This window comes from Sus scrofa, chromosome 1 (genome assembly GCF_000003025.6).
Source record: "Sus scrofa isolate TJ Tabasco breed Duroc chromosome 1, Sscrofa11.1, whole genome shotgun sequence".
Classification (NCBI taxonomy): domain Eukaryota; kingdom Metazoa; phylum Chordata; class Mammalia; order Artiodactyla; family Suidae; genus Sus; species Sus scrofa.
Window position 1 is genome coordinate 132,758,279 of NC_010443.5, and position 22,907 is coordinate 132,781,185.

The 22,907-nt window shown below is 41.3% G+C and overlaps 1 protein-coding gene across 7 annotated transcripts in view; it reads left to right on the forward strand.

The window, feature by feature from the left end:
* The window catches only part of RASGRP1 (RAS guanyl releasing protein 1), an 84,042-nt gene that overhangs the window by 55,784 nt on the left and 5,351 nt on the right, over nt 1–22,907 (forward strand). For 6 of the 7 annotated variants that reach the window (XM_003121603.4, XM_013993196.2, XM_005659762.3 and 3 more), the window contains 10 exons: nt 836–1,009; nt 1,998–2,114; nt 6,156–6,431; nt 7,562–7,642; nt 9,115–9,219; nt 10,065–10,174; nt 11,144–11,288; nt 12,028–12,064; nt 12,724–12,876; nt 15,329–15,714. In XM_003121603.4, the coding sequence (XP_003121651.1) occupies nt 836–1,009; nt 1,998–2,114; nt 6,156–6,431; nt 7,562–7,642; nt 9,115–9,219; nt 10,065–10,174; nt 11,144–11,288; nt 12,028–12,064; nt 12,724–12,876; nt 15,329–15,714 (1,584 nt within the window). Of the gene's footprint in view, nt 1–835; nt 1,010–1,997; nt 2,115–6,155; nt 6,432–7,561; nt 7,643–9,114; nt 9,220–10,064; nt 10,175–11,143; nt 11,289–12,027; nt 12,065–12,723; nt 12,877–15,328; nt 15,715–16,812; nt 21,662–22,907 lie in introns of those variants that run through there. The other variant, XM_021097997.1, reaches the window with a different exon arrangement.

Below are 22,907 nucleotides of genomic sequence, written 5' to 3' on the forward strand. Positions count from 1 at the left end.
TTGGTTCAACATGACGTTAATAATTCTCCCATTGGCACCACCTCACACTTTGTGTAGCACTTGGAAAAGTTAAATTGCTCTCACAGGTTGTCATGTTTGGTCTTAATGATTTCATGTCCTAAATAAGGTAGATGTCATCCCATTTTTAAGTTAAGAAAACAGCTGGGGGTGGGTAGATTTTTGTGAGATTATCTTTTTTCCCCCTTTCCCTTTAGCAACAAAGCCGTAACTGGTACTGAGATTTTTCTTGTATACTGGACTCTTTAGAATTTAGAAGGGACGCTGTCCTTATCTACTTAATACAATATTTGGATTAACTCATATGTGTACACATCTATTTATGGCTCATGACTTGTGATGGAAGGAGACCAGGCTGTGGGTAGAATAAGAAAGATGACCTTCTGGGAGTTCCCTTCATGATCCCAGCAGAAACAAACCTGACTAGTATCCATGAGGATGTGGGTTCAATCCCTGGCCTCGCTCATTGGGTTAAGGATCCGTCATTGCCATGAGCTGTGGTATAGGTTGCAGACACGGCTGGGATCCCATTTTGCTGTGGCTGTGGTGTAGGCTGGCAGCTGCTGATTCGACCCCTAGCCTGGGAATTTCCATATGCCATGGCTTCAGCCCTAAAACAGCAAAAAATAAAAAATAAAATAAAAAGAAAGATAACCTTCCTACCAGTCTTATCCACCAAGCGGAGGACATTCAGGAGAGGAGGGCCAAGACCTCTGTCCCATAGCAGATTCTTGGCATCAGCTGGGCAGAGGTAAGATGCTCCTTGGATCTCCCAGAATACTGGGGCGGCATGTCTGATGAGTTTCTTTTTCCCCAGTTCTCCGATTATCAGAATTACCTAGTGAATAGCTGCGTGAAGGAGAACCCCACCATGGAGCGGTCCATTGCCCTCTGTAACGGCATCTCCCAGTGGGTTCAACTCATGGTTCTCAGCCGCCCCACCCCACAGCTCCGAGCCGAAGTCTTCATCAAGTTCATCCAGGTGGCTCAGGTGAGTGACTAGATTAAGACTTTTGGCCTGGGCTACAAGGTAAATGATCCTATCTTCCCCCAGCCTACTCCATCTCCTCATGAACGTCCCAGTGGAGCTGCATACCTCCCACTGTTCCTAGATCTGGATATGGGGGCTCTACTACTTCCCACACAATATGGAGAGGACCATACAGGCTATCTTCAGGGTTGGGATAAGTTTTAGATCTGTTCAGATCTTTATCATTCTTCAGAAGATGACTACCAGCCTACATTGTTTTACCAAATGTGACCCACATGGCCAAGAAAAGAGCAATTCCAGGTTTTGGTGGAGATGCACCAGCCTGAGTTAGGTCTTTGAGCCTATGTTGTAATTGAATGGCTGAGTTTAATGTTTAAGGGGCAGAGTTTAAGCATTTGATAAGAAAAAAATAGGTACTATGAATGGATATTTGAAATTCCACAGAGGCATCTCTATCCTAGTTACTGTCCTATATAGGCACTAGCGTTGCCCTCAAAAATAAGCCAGTCTTGTTACTTTGAGGTGAAGGATATAAAATATTACACAGAATGATATATTTTTCCAGCTTTAGAGGTTCCAGACCAGTGTTTTTTAAGTGTGGTAATGGACCACCTGCTCTGATATTAACTAAAGGTTTGTTAAAAGCATAGATCTGTAAGCTCAACCCCAGTTCTAGGGAATCAGAACATCTGGACCTGGGTCCAGAAATATTTGTGTTAAAAAAGAATTTTGGGTGATTCTTAAAAACACTGATGTAGAGCATGGTCTATAGACGACCAGCTCCAACAAAAGCAGGAAGGTGTGATACTTTGTTGGACTTGGGACCTACTGGTCTGGAATTAAGCCTATAGGAAGGAATGGCCAGAAAATGGCAATACCTGACTGCTAGCCTTTGGAAGCTCCTAGTACAGAAACAGGAGGTGGCCACTAAGCTGCCGTATAACTGACAGTAGAGCGACTCTGCTTGTGTCTGTTTTCTGTGTTACAGAAACTCCACCAGCTACAAAACTTCAATACATTGATGGCTGTGATAGGAGGGCTATGTCATAGCTCAATCTCCAGACTCAAGGAGACAAGTTCACATGTCCCGCATGAAATCAATAAGGTCAGTGCTCCCCCATCTCTTCCCAGGCCCCTAGGGAGCATCATTCCTTGGGCCAGTGTCTCCATTTCCTTCTGGAGGGGCCACCCAGAGTGCATTTCTGAACCATGCCATCCCTCGTGAACCTGGCAAAATACCAAGGAGGCAACCCCCATGGGACGGGAAAGTCAGACTGGAGAGTGACCCTGATTCCATCTGGCCTCAGTGCTACTGCACCCATTCCCACTGGTGATTTGAAACAACATATGCCCCTTTCCCATGGTGGTAATGCCACTGAGTGTCCAGCTACCATCTTTAGCACTGACTCCCTTGCTCCAGCAAGGAACAGCGTTTCAGTCACCATGGTTGAGTTTGCATGTGACACATTAGATACCTAACTAGCCAGAACCCTTGGAGAGTAACATTCTGGAGAGTTGAATTTTCCCTGATACCTGGAAATGGGCTTTTCAGATACTATTTTCTACTAAAGGGTATTTTTCTTAAGTGTTCTGTACACTTTGTACATTATTAATTAGATTTTATAGAAAGGACTTTTTAAAAATTGGAGTATAGTTAATTTACAATGTTGTGGTAGTTCCAGGTGTAAGTAAGTGATTCAGTTATACATACATATATTTTTCTAGATTATTTTCCCTTATAAGTTATTATAAAATATTGAGTAGATTTCCCTGTGCTATATAGTAGGTCCTTATTGGTTATGTATTTTATATATAGTAATGTGTGTATGTTAATCCAAACCTCCTAATTTATCCTTCCCCCACCTTTCCCCTTTGGTAACATAAATTTGTTTTCTGTATCTATAAGTCTTTCTGTTTGGTAAATAAATTCATTGGTATCTTTTTATTTAGATTCCACATATTAGCAATATCATATATTTGTCTTTCTCTGTTTGACTGACTTCACTTAATATCTATAGGTTCATCCATATTGCTGCAAATGGCTTATTTCTTTCTTTTTATGGCTGAGTAATATTCCACTGAGTATATATACCACATATGCTTTATCCATTCATCTGTCAGTGGACATTTAGGTTGCTTCCATGTCTGGCTATTATAAATAGTGCTGCAGTGATGATTGTGGTTCATGTATCTTTTTGAATTAATTTTTTCTGGATATATGCCGAAGAGTAGGATTGCAGGATCATATGGTAACTCTATTTTTAGTTTTTTGAAGAACCTCCACATTGTTCTCCATAGTAGGTGTACCAATTTACATTTCTACCAACAGTGTAGGAGAGTTCCTTTTTCTCTACATTCTCCCTCCAGCATTTACTATTTGTAGACTTTTTGATGATAGTCATTGTGACCAGAGTGAAGTGATACCTCATCATAGTTTTGATTTGCATTTCTCTAATAATTAGCAGTGTTGAGCATTTTTTTATGTGTTTTTAGGCCATATGTCTGTCTTCTTTGGAGAAATGTCTGTTAGGACTTCTGCCCATTTTTTGATTGGGTGTTTTGTTGTTGTTACGGAGTCGTATGAGCTGTTAGTATATTTTGGAAATTAAGCCCTTGTTAAGGGCATCATTTGCAAATATTGTCTCCAGTCCATAGGTTGTCCTTTGATTTTGATTTTGTTTATAGTTTCTTTTGTTGTGTAAAAGCTTTTAAGTTTAATTAGGTTAAATTAAGTTTAATTTGTTTAGTTTTATTTCCGTTACTCTAGGAGACGGATCTAAAAAGATATTGGTGCAATTTATGTCCAAGAGTGTTCTGCCTATGTTTTCCTCTAGGAGTTTTATAGTATCCCATCTTACATTTAGGTCTTTAATCCATTTTGAGTTTATTTTTATGTATGGTGTGAGAGAATGTCCTAATTTCATTCTTTCACATGTAGCTGTCCAGCTTTCCTAGCAACACTTAACCGAAGAGACTGTCTTTTCCCCATTGTCTATTCTTGCCTCCTTCATTGTAGATTAATTGACCATAGGTACATGGGTTTATTTCTGGGCTTCCTATCTACAGTAAAAGTCCTAAGAGGGAAGTTTATAGCTTACCTCCAGAAATAAGAAAAATCTCAAACAACCTAACCTTACACCTAAAGCAACTAGAGAAAGAAAAGCAAACAAAACCCAAGTTTTGGTAAAGAAATCATAAATATCAGAACAGAAATAAATGAATTAGTGACAGAAAAACAGTAGAAAAGATTAATGAAACTAAAAGCCGGTTGTTTGAAAAGGTAAACAAAATTGATAACCTTTAGCCAGACTCAATAAGGAAAAAGGGAGAGGGCCCAAGTCAATAAAACTAGAAATGAAAAAGGAGAAGTTACAGCCGACACCACAGAAGTACAAAGGATCGTAAGAGACTACAAGCAACTCTAGGCCAATAAAAAGAAAATGACTTTAATCCTTTATGATACAGGGCTGTCAATACACATATAAAACACTATGATATTAGTACAGATATAAGTGCACCTGTGGATGGTATGGGTTTGATAATGACTGCTCTGAACATTTCATTTCATGGAAGAGGACCAGCCAGGCCTCCCTTACTGAACTCAAACCCCAGTCCTCTGGAGCTGACAAGAGAGGGAGGCTCTCTTCTGAGGGAGAGAGTCTAAGCCTTGTTGCTTCATCCATTTTTCCCAGATGTTCAGCCTCCTTTTGGGAAGTCTTATCAGTTGTCCCTGCTCCCACAGTGTTGGGGTCTGGGAATGCCACCCCACCCTCACCTCCTCATGGTCTACTCACCTTTTAACTCTTTGATAGTGCTGCTGAGACCAGGTGGAACAACTGAAGAGACTGCCCCTGTCTCAGATGATGGAGGAAGGTGATCACGGATATTAAGATGCCTTCATTTCATTTACATGATCGAGCTTGCCACTCTGCTGCTTGGGGTCCGCCACAGCATGGCTTCCTTTCTCTAGAGGCTTGCCCTTCAGGGTGGTCTGCATAATGAATTCCTGAATCTAGGGTTAAAGCAGGTGTTCCCCTGGGAGTTTATTTCACCTTCTAAGGGGAACAAAAATCTCCTTCATCTTTGCTGTTAGTCTCTTGTCCTGTGACATTTCCACACTTGACACTCTCCTGCCCTGTTTTCCAGTTGTGTGATGAGGTGCTCTTGCCAGTCTAGGTGCCTGTGGGAGGCTAACTCCAAGACCTCGGGTTCTTCGCTGGTAGAAATGGTACTCTTAGGCCATGGTTTTAGTGAAACAGTTTCTGGCACAGTATTTAAAGTGGTTATTTTGTGTTGTGACATGACTGGCAGGGAGTCTCTCCTTCCTGTCTTGCTTCTAAGAAATCTGGTCTTCCCACATGGGGGTGGGGTTCTGTGTACTGTGCTGACCTGAACCAGCTGTTTGGGAAGAAGAGCAGATGAGGTTGCCTCCTGGCCGAGCGGCCTCAGGCCATGGCAGGAGTGGGCTCTGATCTGGAGCTCCCCAGGACCTCTGCCTTGTCCTCTTTCAGGTCCTTTGTTGGGAGCTGGTCTAGTTTACTCAGTCTCCCTATTCAGGGTTTTGGTCTGTGAATGGAATGTTGCCTGCTTCCTGGACACAGGCCCATCTGGAGATTCAAGAGCATGGGACAGACAACCAAAGTGCCACACTGTAAACACACACTTCCCCACACCAGCCACAGGGACAGAACACACCAAGTGTTATGCAGGGCAGTGTCTCTGGAAGCATTCAGAAGACACATGGGAAGGAGACTGCATGGGTTTGAGGATGGAGGTCAGAGGGACACTCACTATGCACTGTATACTCATGTAACTTACAATTTGTATCAAGTGCTTATGCTATTTATTTTTAAAGGAAGAGTTTTAGTATAAAAGTGGTAAATACAACCTCATTTCAAACTTTCTGTTTATGTAGTAGAATCAGGTGAAGCACACCTTGTTGTTTTATAAATCTTTGTGATACCTGATGTAAGCTGGTTTCAGCTTGGGAATCATAATCTGCACTTTCAGATGGGTCACCCACCCGTCGACAAACTAGGGATGGGGTGAAATCACGGGAGGAGCTGAGAGTCAAAAGGCAGCAGGTACAGGCAACATAGCCTGCCTGGAGGGTACCTGTGACTGGGTCTCTTCCTCTGCTTTGTAGGTTCTGGGTGAGATGACCGAGCTGCTGTCCTCCTGTAGAAACTATGACAACTACCGGCGCGCCTATGGGGAGTGCACCCACTTCAAGATCCCCATCCTGGGGGTGCACCTCAAGGACCTCATCTCCCTGTACGAAGCCATGCCTGACTATCTGGAGGAGGGCAAGGTGAACGTCCACAAGCTGCTGGCCCTTTACAATCATATCAACGAACTGGTCCAACTGCAGGAGGTGGCCCCGCCCTTGGAGGCCAACAAGGACTTGGTGCATCTGCTGACGGTGAGGCTCCATGAAAGACAAATTCTTGAGCACTTCCTGTGTGGCAGGCACCACTCCCTGCACCTTAGCAAACATGAGCTCAATTAAGCCCCACAAAAACTCTGTGAAGTGGGTGCTGTTATTACCACCTTTCTGAGGCACAAAGATGTAACTTGCCCAAGCCCACACATTGTGAAGCAGCAGAGCCTGGGCTCAGACTCCAGTGGTGGGACTCCAGGGCTGTGCCCTTTAGCAGTATGCCGGTTGGACTTTTCAGGAGTGTTTCCCTCCCCCAGCAAAAGCCAGTGCCAAGCTCCAGGAGGAACTGATAGTAAATCAGGATACAAGGCTTCGTAAGACATGGTGACAGTGGGTTCACATTTAAAAAAGACAAGGCAGTGAGAAGAAAGGAAGGAAGGAAGGGAGAAAGGAAGGGGAAAAAAGAAAAGGTTAATTATTACTTGGGTCCTGCCTCTACTGGCTTGGATCCCAAATATTCAAGTCAAGGACGGGTGAACACTTGCAGTGCTGAGGACCATGATCTGCACTTTGCAAGCAGCGTGAGAATAGATGAATTCCTTTCCAGGCTGTGTGGCTGTGGGCACATAACTTTCTTTGTTTCCTTCTCTGTAAAGTCAGAGGGATTCAGCTCTGGGATGACTTCTCAATTTTTAATCTTTTTTTTTTTTTTTTTTTTTGGTCTCTTTAGGGCCACACCCAAGGCATATGGAGATTCCCAGGCTAGGGGTTGAATCAGAGCTGTAGCCACCTACACCATAGCCACAGCAACGCCAGATCTGAGCCACATCTGTGACCTACACCACAGCTCACAGCAATGCCAGATCCTTAACCCACTGAGCGAGGCCAAGGATCGAACCTACATCCTCATGGATGCCAGTCAGATTTGTTTCTGCTGAGCCACAATGGGAACTCCTGATTTTTTTTTTTTTTTTTTTGCGTAATGGAATAATCACTATAAACTCTTCCTACCTCACAGGATTATTCTGATAGCGCCCCAGGCTCTGCATCTAGCTAGTGTCTAATCATAGAATGGTAAACCCAAGGAGAGGAAGAACCAAGAAAAAAACACATCAGGCCTAGGAAAGGCAAACAGCATCCTAGTAATTAACTCTGTTCTCTGTGACCTGCAGTTATCCTTAGATCTCTACTACACTGAAGATGAAATCTATGAGCTTTCCTATGCCCGGGAACCCAGGAACCACAAGGCTCCGGTGAGTTTTTCATATTAAGATTCCCACATGTAACAGGTCCTTTACAAACTGCTCTTCAAGGTCATTCACCTTAAGGAACAGACTTTAGTTCAGTTTAATAAGCGTATTAGGTTTCCAGTATGTGCCCAACATTATGCCAGGGATGGGGAGAGCTTCAGCATATGTATGAGGAATAGTTCCTGACACACTCCTGGAGGATATACGGCTAATATGTGAATAGTTAAAAACTATATACCAGGAGTGTCAGGAGTAGGGGAATCAGTCGATGGCTTACCAACTAGAGAAGGGATACAACATTGCGCACTGAAGTGACCTCTTCCTCCTATTGATTATAAAGTGTTCTCACATCCGTTGTTTCTCCTCATGACTTCTTGATGATTAGATATGTTTATTAATCAGAAGCTTACCTTCAGAGAATTTCCAGCTTGGTAGATAGGAAAGTCCCATTGTGGGTCAGAAAGAACAGTCTGCTGGGTCTTTTGACCTCTTGTGCTGAGAAGTCATTAAAACAGTGCTAGCCCTGGCTGAATATAGGGGCCTCACAAGGTTACCTAGTTCTGTATCCCTACAGGCAGGTGAAATAATCTGTCTTCCTTTTTTTTTTTTTTTTTTTTTTTCCGCTTTTTAGGGCTGCACCCACGGCATATGGAATTTCCCAGGCTAGGGGTTGAATTGGAGCCGCAACTGCCTACACCACACCCAAAGCACTGTGGGATCCAGGCCACATCTGCGACCTATACCACAGCTCATGGAAACGCCGAATCCTTAACCCACTGAGTGAGGCCAGGGATCGAATCCATGTTCTCAAGGATACTAGTCAGGTTCGTTACCGCTAAGTCACAATGGGAACTCTTCAGTCTTCCTTCTAAAGGGTAGAGGTAATTTAAGAAATTCAGCTTATCAGTTCAGATGGCTAAATTTCATTACCTCTATACAGAAAGTTCAAGTTCTAGTGTCCTATTGTAATCAAAGATGCTCATTGAAAATAACTGGTAGGTTCCATCTTCAGGGTGTTAGCATTCCAACAGAAAGGGAACCTTCTCTGGAAAGACATTTTAACCTGAATCAATTCTCAAATACTTAGGAATGGATTCCATCTTAGTTTATCTAGGCCTCAGTTTTTCTTTCTTGTATGTCTCCCTGCCTTTTAGCTAGTTCTCTCATCCACATCTCTACTAAATATTAGAGATCAGAAAGGAAATTTAAATTATCTACTTTTCTCTTTTAGCATCAACAAAAGGTTTAATGGAGATGGAACTGAAACTCAGGCATACTGAGGAGCGCTATATAAACTGTGAAGCACAATGCTTGTGTTAGCCAAGTTATTGTTCTAGACTTAGTAATAATGCCCTCTGCCTCTTGCAACTGCATAGTTGAGGGTTGTCCCCAGACGCGGCCATCGGTAATAGGAAAGAGCTGAAGGTTATAACACTGCATTATAGTCATGGGACTCTCTGGATATTTCATTTTAGCCACTCACACCTTCAAAGCCACCAGTAGTAGTGGACTGGGCCTCTGGAGTATCTCCCAAACCTGACCCAAAGACCATAAGCAAACACGTGCAGAGGATGGTGGATGTAAGTACAGCTGTGGTTTCACAGACAGAAGCAAGGCATTGCCTGGCTTAGTTCTGGATGTGGGGAGAGGGGAGCACAGTGGTAGAAACACAAAGATAAAAAACTTGAAACTAATTCCTGTGTGAGCACAGGTTGGAACCATACTTCTCAGAACTGACTACAAAGCAATTCAGAAGTTACATTTTGCCAACACACTTTGGCCTCAAATGGGGAGAGGTATACCTCTTAAAGTTCTCCCAAGAGAGCATGTATTTCAAGGTTGTCAATTGATTTGGGGGCAGAGAAGTATTGGAAAAGCTTTGAGTTTAAGTAATGGTGATGAGAATCTAAAACTAAAAAGTTTGGCACTGTCCCATTGAATTCACTGTGCTAGATGCTGGGAGGAGGGCACATACCTTCATATTTCTACATTTATCCTGTGGACCATTTCAGTGTCACACGAGAAAATTATGAGCCAGCAAGTGACGGAACAATTAGTGGAAGATTAAGTAAGGGGGTTAGGGAGCACTTACGACTGGGCTGTTAGTAGAAACTACACAGAGAAGCTGCAGTCTGAGCTGTGCAATGCAGGTGGGCATCCCTCAGTGCAATGAGCTAAGGGTATGGGGCAGCCAACGTGGTGGCCTGACATGCTATGGAACGGAGAGCACCTGGCCGGTCTCTAGATGCTGGTACCTGCAAAGACCTGGGATGTGACCTGCTGCAACTTAAAGAGCATGTTCACTTGTTCTGCTCACTCAGACAGAGAGGCTTTTTTCAGCTGTTCCAGCCCCTTTGTCATTTGACTAAAGAGAGCAATGACTGGTTTCTTTTGTTAATCACCAAAGAAAATCCTCTTTTCACAGTCTGTCTTCAAGAATTATGATCATGACCAGGATGGATACATCTCCCAGGAAGAATTTGAAAAGATTGCTGCAAGTTTTCCATTTTCCTTCTGTGTAATGGACAAAGACAGGTGAGGGCTTGTGTATAGGATTGCATGGCTATGAGCCTGTTGGTGGGAATGCTTTATTGGTGTGTCACTAGAAGAATCTGCAAACTCAGCTGTGTTGCTGCTGTGGTGACTTAATGAGTTTGAGCACTAAGAGAGCCATCATCAAGGAAATGCTTGGCCTGCTTCATTTTGGAGCACAATGGACCATGAAGAGTGCATGCTTTTTTAAATGCCTTAGAATTGAAGATTCTGCCAGTTCAGGAATAGTCAACTCCAAGCAAGAAACAGTTTAGTCTTCTTTCTTGCTTTGTCCTTACAGACTGAGAAACAACTAATATTAATACTTTGCATATTTCATGTTCTCAAGGTTATGTAAGTTCTGTGTTGTTTCTCTTTATGAAACCAAATGTTTGGCTGGTGAGTCCCAGTTATGTAGTATGTACTAAAGTCAGAAACCACACAAAAGGTACTTCCCCCCTTAAACCCACTTTTCTATCACTTCTTTTTCACGTCTTATGGATAGTGGTTAAGTTAGTTAGGAAAACCTGGTTTAGCCAAGAATAACTCTAGAAATGAGTAATGCCATCTCACCTACTTATTACATGCTATCCAGGAGGGTTCATGCAGAGTTCCATAGTGGCTCAGTGGGTTAAGAACCCAACTAGTATTCATGAGGATGCGGGTTTGATCTCTGGCCTCGCTCAGTGGGTTAAAGGATTCAGAGTTGCCATGAGCTATGGTGTAGGTCACAGACACAGCTCGGATCTGGCATTGCTGTGGCTGCGGTGTATCTATAATTTGACCCCTAGCCCAGGAACTTCCACATACTGCAGGTGTGGGCCTAAAAAAAAAAGAGTACTCATGGAAGTAGCTGTCAGCTAATACAAACTGTACCACCACTCAAGGACAAAGGGAACGAGTTTCAAAGGCTGGAAGCCAGCCTTGCTACCCAGCCCTGCTCATATCCTTGTCTCTGTCATTGGCTGGCAGGGAAGGCCTCATCAGCAGAGATGAGATCACAGCCTACTTCATGAGGGCAAGCTCAATATACTCCAAGCTGGGCCTGGGCTTTCCTCACAACTTCCAAGAGACTACCTACCTGAAGCCTACTTTCTGTGACAACTGTGCTGGATTTGTAAGTTGTTGTTGGAGTACTTACTTTGGGGTTGAACTCAGGAAGGGGTACAAGACAGTTTATATGATTAAGCCAGGCACAGACTTCACACACCTGCATCAGCTAGGATGAGCCTAAGCATGACACCTACAATAACCTAGTTCTCAAAGGTGTGGGCTTTACTTGCACTCATCACTCACCATTTCTTCCTGATTTATTTGTCCTCTAGTACACAGGGCCTGGGATAAATGGTAACAAAATATTGAATTTGGGATATACTTTTAAAATATTATACCCATGTGCAGTTTCAAATGTTAGAATAAAGAAATATGAGACATATCCCCCACCCCTCCCCCTCAAAAGGAACTGCCTTTAAGAAGTCACCTGGGCTATGCCCTACCCCTGGCCAAGTTTCCTCCTAAACTCAGCCCCTAGCCCCAGGATTCTACATACTTGCTCTCTGGCTGGAGTTTCAAGAAGCCTTTGTGTCCTATGATCAACCTGCCTCAGGCCTATAGAAGGCCTGGGCCCTAAATCCACTGTAGTAAGCTTCCTGAGAGCATCTGACTCTGATCAGCACACTTTTCTGGTGTTCAGCTTAAGGCCAGGAGGGATAAGACATGAGAGGTAAAGGAGGTTTCCCTCCCATCTGAGGTAGAGCAGGATGAGGGAAAATAAGGAATGGAGGTCACGGTCTGGCCTCCTGCCAGGTAGATGAAGGGCATGTGCTGTATCCTAACTGTCTGTTGTTGTCTCACAGCTCTGGGGAGTGATCAAACAAGGGTATCGGTGTAAAGGTAAGGCTCCAGCTTTGTCAAGTGTGCTGTCTTCCCTGGTCTGACTCACCTGCATGTCATGTTTTACCCATAGTAGTTGTCCATTTAGTCCGCAGCTCCTCTGCCCAGCTCACCCCAAACTGGCTTTGCTAGAGCACCTCCAAGAGTGACTCTACCACAGAGAGGAATCCCCAAGTGATTAAGTATGCAGCTTCCTCTTAAAAGATCCTCTCTCTTCCTTGGTTGCCCTGAAAAGAGGGATGGCTGGTAGATTATACCCCGATATGGGCATGGGTCCCCAAAGATAGATACCGCATAACTTTTAGAACAGAAGATAAGTGATTACCAAAGGTGCTTGTCAGCCTTCCCTTCATTAGTAAATAAGGGAGAAAGAATAAGCCCTAACAGCTGGGTGCCTCCAGAGGGTCCCTCAGAGTAGGAAGTATGTGCAGGATGACCAAGATGCCGTTTCTGATTCTCAGACTCATGCTACAGGCTGTGATAAGACTGTGAGCTCCAGGGTTGACCAGTGAGAAGAGTGCCAGGTTCACTTCTCATGTTAGGTGTCCTCCCTCCACAAGTTAGGACAGGTGTGTGTGGTGAGAGCACTGCCTGAATGTGGTTGTGAAGCCCTGGAGAAGAAAATGAAAGACTTGCTGAGCATGGTGTCTTGTCCACAGACTGTGGGATGAACTGCCACAAACAGTGCAAAGATCTGGTTGTGTTCGAGTGCAAGAAGCGAGCCAAGAATTCAACAGCTCCCACAGAGAACAGCACCTCTGTGGGGCCAACGCCCAACCTTTGCTCCTTGGGAGCCAAAGATCTGCTCCACGGTAAGCAGGGGTTTGGAACATTCACCTTGGAAAGTGAAGGAGAAAGAATACAGTTTTGGGGGAGGAAAAATTACCTTATCCTTACCACTCATAATAGAAACCGCCACAAATACCCTTGTGGAAGACATTCCTGTGTATTATGCACCCAGTTATTTTAAGAGTTGTGTCACATACAACGCAGACTTTTTTGGGAGAAAGGTGGCAAAGAACCGTATGAAGGTCTGGGGCCTGAGTGTGATGCCTGAAGAGGGGCTGCACCTAGAGATTTCTCTTCTGCAGGCCATATCTCCCCTGTCCCAGAAACTTTGCCCCACACGGGTCAGAGGAGGACTCCTGAAGCTTTCCTAGAACTACCAGGAAGTAGACTAAATACATAGGTTAAATATAGGTGTACAATGAGCAATGAATGAAAATTGCTGTAGAAGTGCTATAAGGCAAGGTCTGCTTGTAATGAAAAAGCTGACTGCTGGATATCACTGACATCCATTCATATTGCTTCCATCTCTTAACAATAATTCTCTGGATTGGAACCTGGGCATCTGCTCATCAAACTGGAATTTCCAAGGATTCTTTTTAGCCCATTATCATCTTTCTCATCTTCCTATAACTTTATATTTATCTATTTTAATATTCTTAAAACTTAATACCTCTCACAACTCTTACAATGCTGTGGTCTCCTGGAACTTTTCCTGTCACTTTAAGGGCTCTTTTTCTGTTGCTTTTTTCTTTGCTTTTTTTCTTTTGCTTCTAAAAAGGCAGAGTACCTAAGATTCTGTCCCAAGCTTTCTATATAATCTAGGAAGTTCACCTAATAGGTGTGTGTGTGTATACATATGTATATATATATGTATATACACACATATATATATGAAATTTTTTTGCTCCTTTTTTTTTTTTTTTTTCTTTTTTAAGGCTGCACCTCAGGCACATGGAAGTTCCCAGGCTAGGGGTCAAATCAGAGCTCTAGCTGCCAACCTACACCACAGCTCACGGCAACGCCTGATCCGCAATCCACTGAGTGAGGCCAGGGATCGAACCCGCATCCTCATGGATACTAGTTGGATTTGTTTCCACTGTGCCACAATGGGAACTCCAGTTTATACATTTATAATGCAGGTTAGTAAAAAGAGTGTTACAGAAAATTATCATCCATAATACTCCTCCATAAAAAGAAGACTATAATTATTTTAAGGTGACATAACAACTTAAATATTCTGGTACTAAAAAGCAATATAATTATAACCTTGGCCCTTATTTGGGTAAATATTTAATGTTGACTTTTTAAAAATATTTTAATTTTATGGCTACACCCACAGCATATGGAAGTTCCTGGACCAAGGATTGAGTCTGAGCCACAGCTGCAGCAATGCCAGATCCTTTAGCCCACTGTGCCATTGGGGGGGGGGGACTCCTAATGTAGATTTAAATTGTGTTCTATAGGGGAGTAATTAAGCTAGGATCCTTGTAAAGTTTCTAATATTAGAACTATTGATTCAGATTACAAATGCTAATTAGACAACTTTGTTGTCCAAAGCCATTTTGACTACAATCCAGTGCCTTGGCTAGAAAGTTTAATAATTGAAATAATATATATAACATTTTAACAGAAATGCATACTTTTAAAAAAACCACTTTCTTTTATATAATAATTTCATTCCCCAACCCCTGGAAGGTAATATTTTTTTATCCTTATTTAGAAAGAATAAACAGAATCCAAAATTGTGTTTATTAATAAATGAGGTGTGGGAGCTAATGACTTTCATTTAGAGAGCCCAGAATTACTGCTGAGTCTTTGCAAAATGGTAACCAAAGATGCTCTGCAGTCTATCTTAAAGCTTATTACCATCTCAAATACATCTGCTTTTACTCTGCTTTTCTAGGAAGTTATTCTTTATGGTTACTATCTAGGCTGGGTCCTGGGCAGAGGTCTGTTGATTCAAAGAAGAAAACCAAAATGACTCTGCCTCTCCTTTTCCAAGCACTATCAAATAGGGACAATACATTTTTGAGAACACACTTTGACAAAGCTAGAACTTTCCTCTCACAGTTAAGCTGTTAAGTTGTCCTGTATCAGAACAAAAACTTGGTTGCTGAGAGTTCCCAAAGTATTTTTGGAACATTTATGTCTATATACTAACCCTGCTCTCTTTGAGGCAGGGCCTTCAACTTACCTGCAGAAACAGAAAACCTCTAGTCAGCTTTTCTGCAAGTAGAAAAACATGGCCTTTCCTCAAGGCGGATGCAACCTGACACCTGTGGCCATAGCTTGGCCAGCAAGACCCTTGGATTTCAGCCTCCTTCACCCCCTAAATTGGCTGCCTGAAAATGAGTCTACTTCGGGCCTATGGAACTTCTGAATCAATAAGAAAGGTCTCACTTGAAACTAATGTGTCAATACTGAGTCTTTGCTTTTCTGAGCTATAGTACTAACATATCATGCATCTTCTTACAGCACCTGAGGAAGGGCCTTTCACATTCCCCAATGGGGAGGCCGTGGAACACAGTGAGGAGAGTAAGGATCGGACCATCATGCTCATGGGAGTGTCCTCACAGAAGATTTCTGTTCGGCTGAAGAGGACTGTTGCCCATAAGGCCACTCAGACCGAATCACTGTCTTGGCTTAGCAGCGAGGGCCCTTCTGGTCACTTTGTGCTATCTTCCCCAAGGAAGACAGCCCAGGATACTCTGTACGTGCTTCCCAGCCCTACATCTCCGTGTCCCAGCCCAGTCTTGGTCAGAAAGCGGGCTTTCGTCAAGTGGGAGAATAAAGAATCCCTCATAAAATCAAAGGAAGAGCTCCGTCACCTCAGACTCCCCACCTACCAAGAGCTGGAACAGGTACCTTCCTTTTCCTTTTTTTCAGACTCTCAGGAAAGTGGGGCTAAACCAGGTTGATTACTAGCAGGATAAAGGGGGTCGGGGGGGGGAGAAAGAAAAGAAAAAAAAAGAAAAGAGAAAGAAACCGGTGGAGGCCCTGGTTCACATTATATAAGTAGAACAGGACAGACAGAGCTCCCAGTTGCCATAAAGGTACAATTTCAGAGTGTTGGTATCAGGGCCCAAAGCTGTTCACAGTAGGTTCCTTGAGAAAAACCAGTTTCTGCTGATCAGCTTTACTGTGCTGACACCACAGCCTTTTCTCTAGACATAACTTAGAAGCAAGTTGCCCCTCCCCACCAGAGGTCTTTGGGTCATCAGGGTTATATTTGGGGGCCTTCATGGTTCATGGGCATCTCCCTAAAAGAAGGGAGGTGATTACCGTGCCATCAAAAAAAGGAAGATGGAGTTCCTGCTATGACAGCACAACAGGATCAGCAGTGTCTCTGCAACATTGGGACACAGGTTCTATCCCCAGCCCGGCACAGTGGTTTAAGGATCTGGCTTTTGCTGCAGCATAGGTTCCAACTGCAGCTTGGATCTGATCTAAGGAACGCTACCATATGCCATGGGACAGCCAAAAACAGAAAAAAAAAAAAAAAAAAAAAAAAAGAGTATTGAGCTCACCACAGGAAAAACCTCCCTCTTAATATAAATGAAGGAACTCGTTTCTAAAACATCAGAAAATGTGCTTATATGTATGTGAACAGCTAAATCACCAGTAGCTGGAAAATGCACAGCTGATTACAGTATTTAGCAATGTACTCTATTAAGTGCTAAAATTGTGGTACCAAGAGTTGCTTTTCTTCTGTTAGGGTCACAATGTCCTAATTATAAGGAATCTAATGGAGGCATTAGAAAAGACAAAATAAGGTTTTCCAAGAAAAGGAGAACAAGAGTTTAGGAATATGATGCCAAGGTTTGAAAGAAGGGGATAAGGTTAAAAAAGAAGAAAGGAAAAGACAGGAAAGTAGGAAAGAGGACAACTGGGGACAACAGGCAGTTGTCCAAATTCCCAATTCTATAGGGTCAATCACTGATGTACTTCTTTTTGTTTAGAGTACAGAGCTCAGAGTGAGAGCTGGCTTAGAAAGACTTCTTGTCATGGGACAGGAGTTTCTTACCAAAGACAGGTAACTTAGTCACTTTAGAGATACCATCATTTACTTTATTAAAGGGGAAGAATGCCTGTCTGCCTTTTTGCCCAAAACATCAAGGTTGGCAATGTATTTTTGGAGGCCTAGCAGTACAGACACAAACCCAATATCCAAACAGCTAGAATTCCTACATAATTCTACAAACTACATAGTAAAACTGCCCAAGAGAGTCTCAGGATTCCGTGCCCTGTTCTCAGTGTTGCACCTTCCCTGTCAGACTCCTAGGCATTGAATTGAAGAAACAATTTAGATAATGTATGCAAAACTCTTGCTTTGGTGCCTAGAACAAAGAACATAATATTAGGAGGAACATTTGAGAAAAGAACAGGTTTTCCTGGATGAAAAAAAAATTCCAAATGAGAAAGTACTTAAGACATGCTATAAGAATCAAGTCAATCAGAAGGTAGCAAAGCCCTCTCTCGTTAGGGGTAGAAATGGTCAGAACCTCAACTTCTAAGAACAATGAAAGAAACCTTGAAAACTGAACTTAATCAAGTGGAAAGAACTTTGTCTTGGGAAGAAAGACCTTTGTTTCTAGTCCCCAGATTATATTTCTTACGCCTGCTGTTAAAATGTCACCTATTTGGTCCTCTGTAAAATACAAGGCTAGGAGTCCATGCTCACTGTGGTTTGCTTCAGATCCTGACACTTGACATGCCCGTGATAAGGAGCAACATAATTGGCAACAACGACTTCTTGCTGCAAGAAGTGGGTAGTAGAAGGATTTCAGATGAGTTAGGTCCAGAACAATTCCTAACCAGTGATAAAACCTCTTTATACTTTTATCCTTGTCATTGGGACAGGACTAGGATTCACTATGCATGTTTCAGAGTATTTAAAATAATATGTAATACTAATATTATAAAGGTAATAAATATTGCACATTGTTTTGTGTGTATATACCTCTAAACCAGCATAGGATAAAACAAAGTACAAACAAAGCCTCTTGGGTTCAGATCCTCAGTCTGAAACTATCATTACATAACACAGTACCTGGCACATAGCAAATGCTTCATATTACTAAGTAACTAATAAACAATAATCTAAATCATTTGCATTGGAAAACTGGATGCCTCCCAAATTTTAAGCCTCATATTTGTTGGGGTAATGAATGTGATATAAGGTAACAACACAAGATTCAAAGTCTTAAGACCAGGGACATCAGCATCATGGTGGCCTGTGTCATTCCTTTTATCCTCTCCCCTTTTATTTACAACTTATTGGTCATTCATAAACAAACAAGAGTGGCTCTATAGAACACCCAGTAGATTTCTACCCACCTGTGCTTCAGCAAATAGGTGCAGAGGACCTCAGAAAGAGCTCTGGAGCCAAGGGAACTGGTGAGCCTGCCCCAAGATGACTTGCTGCTATCAGAGGAAAAAGTGAAGAGAGAATGCAGGGCAGTGGATATGTAAGAGCATTTGCAGAGGTCCAGCCAGCCTGACAGGAGAACCAGACACACCATCAGAACAAGATAAAGACAAGTTTGGAGGCAGGGGAAAAGGAGAAACTCAAGGTGTCAGTCCCCCTCCCCAGAGTGAATGTGCTGGGTTTTCTCCCTCAGAAAAGGTGGAAAGTGAAAGTGGTGAGTGACTGAACACCCAGCTGGAAGGACTCATTTCTCTCCAGCAGTACCCAGATTTCTGAGGGACCTCTGTGACTAGAAAAAAGAAAGAGGCAGCCAAGAACAACAGGTGTGGAAAGAATGTGCTCCTTACTGTCTGCTTCAGGATTTCATTCAGCAGGAGGGAGGTCCAAGTACTGCCTACTGTGCCCTGGGCACACACAACACCCCAGGTGCTAAGCCCACAACTACCCCTGCTCTGCCCCTGGCTCTTTATATGCCAGTTTTTTTTACATGCATTCCCAGGTGCAGCCCTACAGCCAGTTCAGGTGGAGAAAATGAAAACAAGCTATTATATGTGCTACCTTCTAGAAAACAAAAATAAAGGTTTCTAATTACCAGATTGTTGGACTGTAACAATCAAAGTAAACTACTAAGAAAGATGTGGCGCTACTTCAGACAGTTGAGGCAAACACTATGAAAAATCATGGTAATATATCACAAAAAGAAAATGACACAGAATATAATAAAGAAATCAAATTAGCTATTCCAAAGAGAGTGAATAAGCTATAAGAAAACTCAAAAAGGCATTTCACTGAACTCAGAAATAAAACTAATGAACAGAAGGAGGGGTTTTTTTGTTTGTTTGTTTGGTCTTTTTAGGGCCACACCTGTGGCAGCATATGGAAATTCCCAGGCTAGGGGTTGAATTGGAGCTGTTGCCACCAGCCTACACCACAGCCACAACCATGCCAGATCCAAGTCACAACTGAGAGCTATACCACAGTTCAACGACCAGAATACCAGATCCTTAACCCGCTGAGTGAGGCCAGGGATTGAACCCATGTCTTCAAGGATACTAGTTTGATTCCTTACTGCTGAGCCACAACAAGAACTCCAGAAAAATAATTGGTCTACCAGAGAGAGAGCAGTGAGCATATTTTGAGAAATAATAGCTGAGAACTTCTCAAACCTGGGAAGAAACTGTACTTACAAGACCAAGAAGTTGATAATTATCTTAATGCAAGGCACATTATAATGAAATAAGGCACGTAATAAGACTCCACAAGGTATGTTATAATGAAAATGCCAAAAAGTAATAATAAAGAAAGAATGTTAAAGGAAGCCAGAGGGAAAAAAATGAAAGAAACCTACAGAGTTATTATTAGGCTATCAGCATATTCCTCAGCAGAAACTCTACAGGCCAACAGAAAATAGAATGACTTATTCAAGTGCTGAAGGATAAACACTGCCAGCCACAAATACTTTACCTGGCAAAATTATCTTTCAGATATGAAGGGCATCAAAAAGAAAAGATGTTGGTGAAACAAAAGCAATGAAAGTACACAATTGTATAAAAAAGTTAAAAAACAGAATTAGAAAACTATAACTCTAGGTTAGAATGGTTAATTAACCCTTAACTATAGTATAAAAGCTTAAGGAAAGGAGCACTAAAAATGATACCTACTATGATTTCTCAACAAATTCACAGCATAAAAAGAGGTAAGCTATGACATGAAGAGTGTAAAAGGGGAAGAGTAGAGTAGGGTAGAGTCTTTATAGGTGAGCAAAGATGTTACCTATAAGATGTTTTATGTAAGCCACAATGATAAGCACAAAGTGAAAATCTAGAGTAGAGTCATGAAACATTAAAAAATAAGAGATATTGAACAAATCACTTTGGAAAACTACCACTTTATGAAAGTAAACAGAAACAGAGGGGAAAAAGGAACAATGTATATACAAACAACCAGAAGGAAAATAAGATGGCAGTATTAAATCTTTACATATCAATAATCACTAAATATAAATTAACTGAATTTACCAATTAAAAGACACAAAATGGCCAGATGGATAAATAAACAAGATCTAACCATATGCTGTCTACAGGGATGCACAGGCTCAAAGTGAAGGGAATAAGGATATTCCATGCAAAAGTGGAAACCAAAAGAAAGCAAATATAGCCATACTTAAATCAGACAAAACAGACTTCAAGGCAAAAACAATAAAAAGAGAGAAACAATGTTGTTACACTATGAAAAAGAGTCAATACATAAACAAGAAACAGCAATTGTTAAGTATACGTGCACCCAACACTGGAGCACTAAAATGTATTAAATACTTATACAGCTAAAGCAAGAAATAACAATACAATGATAGTAGGGCACTTCAACACTCTACTGTCAGCAATGGATGGATCATCCAGACAGAAAAATTAACGAGGAAATGTTGGATTTGAACCACACTGTAGTACAAATAGACTTAACAGACATATATAGAACATCCCATTCAAGAGCAGCAAAATACGCATTCTTCTTGAATACACACAAAACATTTTCCAAGACAGAGCATCTGACGGAGCACAAAACAAATCTCAGCAAATTTAATACTGAAATAATGCCAATTATCTTTTCTGATCACAGTGATATAAAATAGAAATCAGTAAGAAAAAAGCTAGACCATCTACAAATATACAGAAACTAAATGACACACTTCTAAAAGTGTGTGTCAAAGAAGTAAAAGTGAAATAAAATATCTTGGAGCAAATGAAAATGGAAGTGTGTCAAAGAAGTAAAAGTGAAATAAAATGTCTTGGAACAAATGCAAATGGAAATACAGCATATCAAAACTTATGAGATGCAGCAAAAGAAGTTCTAAGGGGAAAGATGAAAGTGATATATCAAAAAATTATAAACACCCAAATAAACTTTACATCTCCAGATAAGAAACTAAGGAAAAAAAACCAACAAATTAAGCACAAAGTTAGAAGAAAGAATTAATAAAGATCAAAGTGGAAATAGATAAAATAGGGGAAAAAATAGAAAGGATTGAAAAAACTAAAAAAGATAAACAAAATTAACAGTTGTGAATAATCATTTAACTGTGAATAATCATCTGCCCTTAACATACTCAGATGCACCATTGCAAACCAAAACTTTGTGCACATTGACAAAAGATAAGCAAAATTGACAAACCTTTATTCACACTAAGAAAGTATGAAAAGCCTCAAATATGTAAAAGTAGAAATATAAAAGGAGATATCACAACTGTTACTACACATATACATAGGACCATAAGAGACTAGTGTGAATAATTATATACCAACAAATTAGATAATCTAGAAGAAACCGATAAACTTCTAGAAATACGCAACCTACCAAAACTGAATCAAGGAGAAAAAAAAAAACCTGAAGAGACCAATAAGAAGCAAAGACATTGAGTCAGTAATCAAAATTCTCCCAAGAGAGAAAACCCCAGAATCAGACAGCCTCACTGACAAATTTTACCAAACCCTCAAAGAATTAACACCAGTCCTTAAAGGAGGCCAAAAAACTGAAGGAATACTTCTAGAACTCATTTGGCAAGGGCAGTTTTACCCTGATACCAAAGCCAGATGAAGACACAACAAGAAAAGCGAACTGTAGACCAACATCACTGATGACTATACATGCAAAAATTCTCAACAAAATGTTAGCAAGCTGAATTCAAGAACACATTAAAAGGATTTTATACACCATGAAAGGTATGTTTATCCCCAGGATGCAGATAGTTCAACATATGCAAATCAATAAATGTAATACAACACATTAGTAAAATGAAAGAGAAAAATCTTGTGATCGTCTCAACAGATACAGAAAAACAAGAGACAAAATACAAAATATGCTGTTCAGACTGGATAGAAGGACTATACCTCTACATACCTAAGGGCCATATATGACAAACCCACAGCTAACATTATGCTCAATGGAGAAAATGTCAAAGCTTTTCAGCCAAGATCAAGAACATGATAAGGATACCCACTCTCACCACTCTTCTCAATATAGTACTGCAAGTAATTAGGCAAGACAAGAAAATAAAAAGCATCCAAATTGGGAAAGTAGCAAAGCTGTCGCTGTTCACAGATGATAAGTCCATATACAGAAAAATCCAAAGACTAAACAAATTAAAAAAAGTCAAAATAAACATTTTCAGTTAAGCTGCAGTATACAAAAAGCAACTTACAGAAATCAGTTGCATTTCTATACACTAAGGATGAAACATATGAAAAAGAAACACAACTACCCCATCCACAATAGCATCAAAAATAATATGTAGGAATAAATCTAATCAAGGAAATAAAATATCTGTACAACAAAATAATTACAGAAAGAAATCAAAGACACAAATGGAAAGACATCCTGTGATCATGGATAAGAACTAAAATCATTAAAATGTCTGGCAGAAGACCTAAATGTCTACTTTGATATTTCTCCAAAGACAAAATACGGATGGCCAAGAGGCACATGAAAAGATGCTCATCATTGCTAATAATTAGGGAAATGCAAGTCAAAACTACACTGAGGTCCACCTCATGCTGCTCAGAACAGCCATCATTAAAACGTCTACAGGATGTTCCCTTGAGGCACAGTGGGTTAAGGATCCAGCACTGCAAA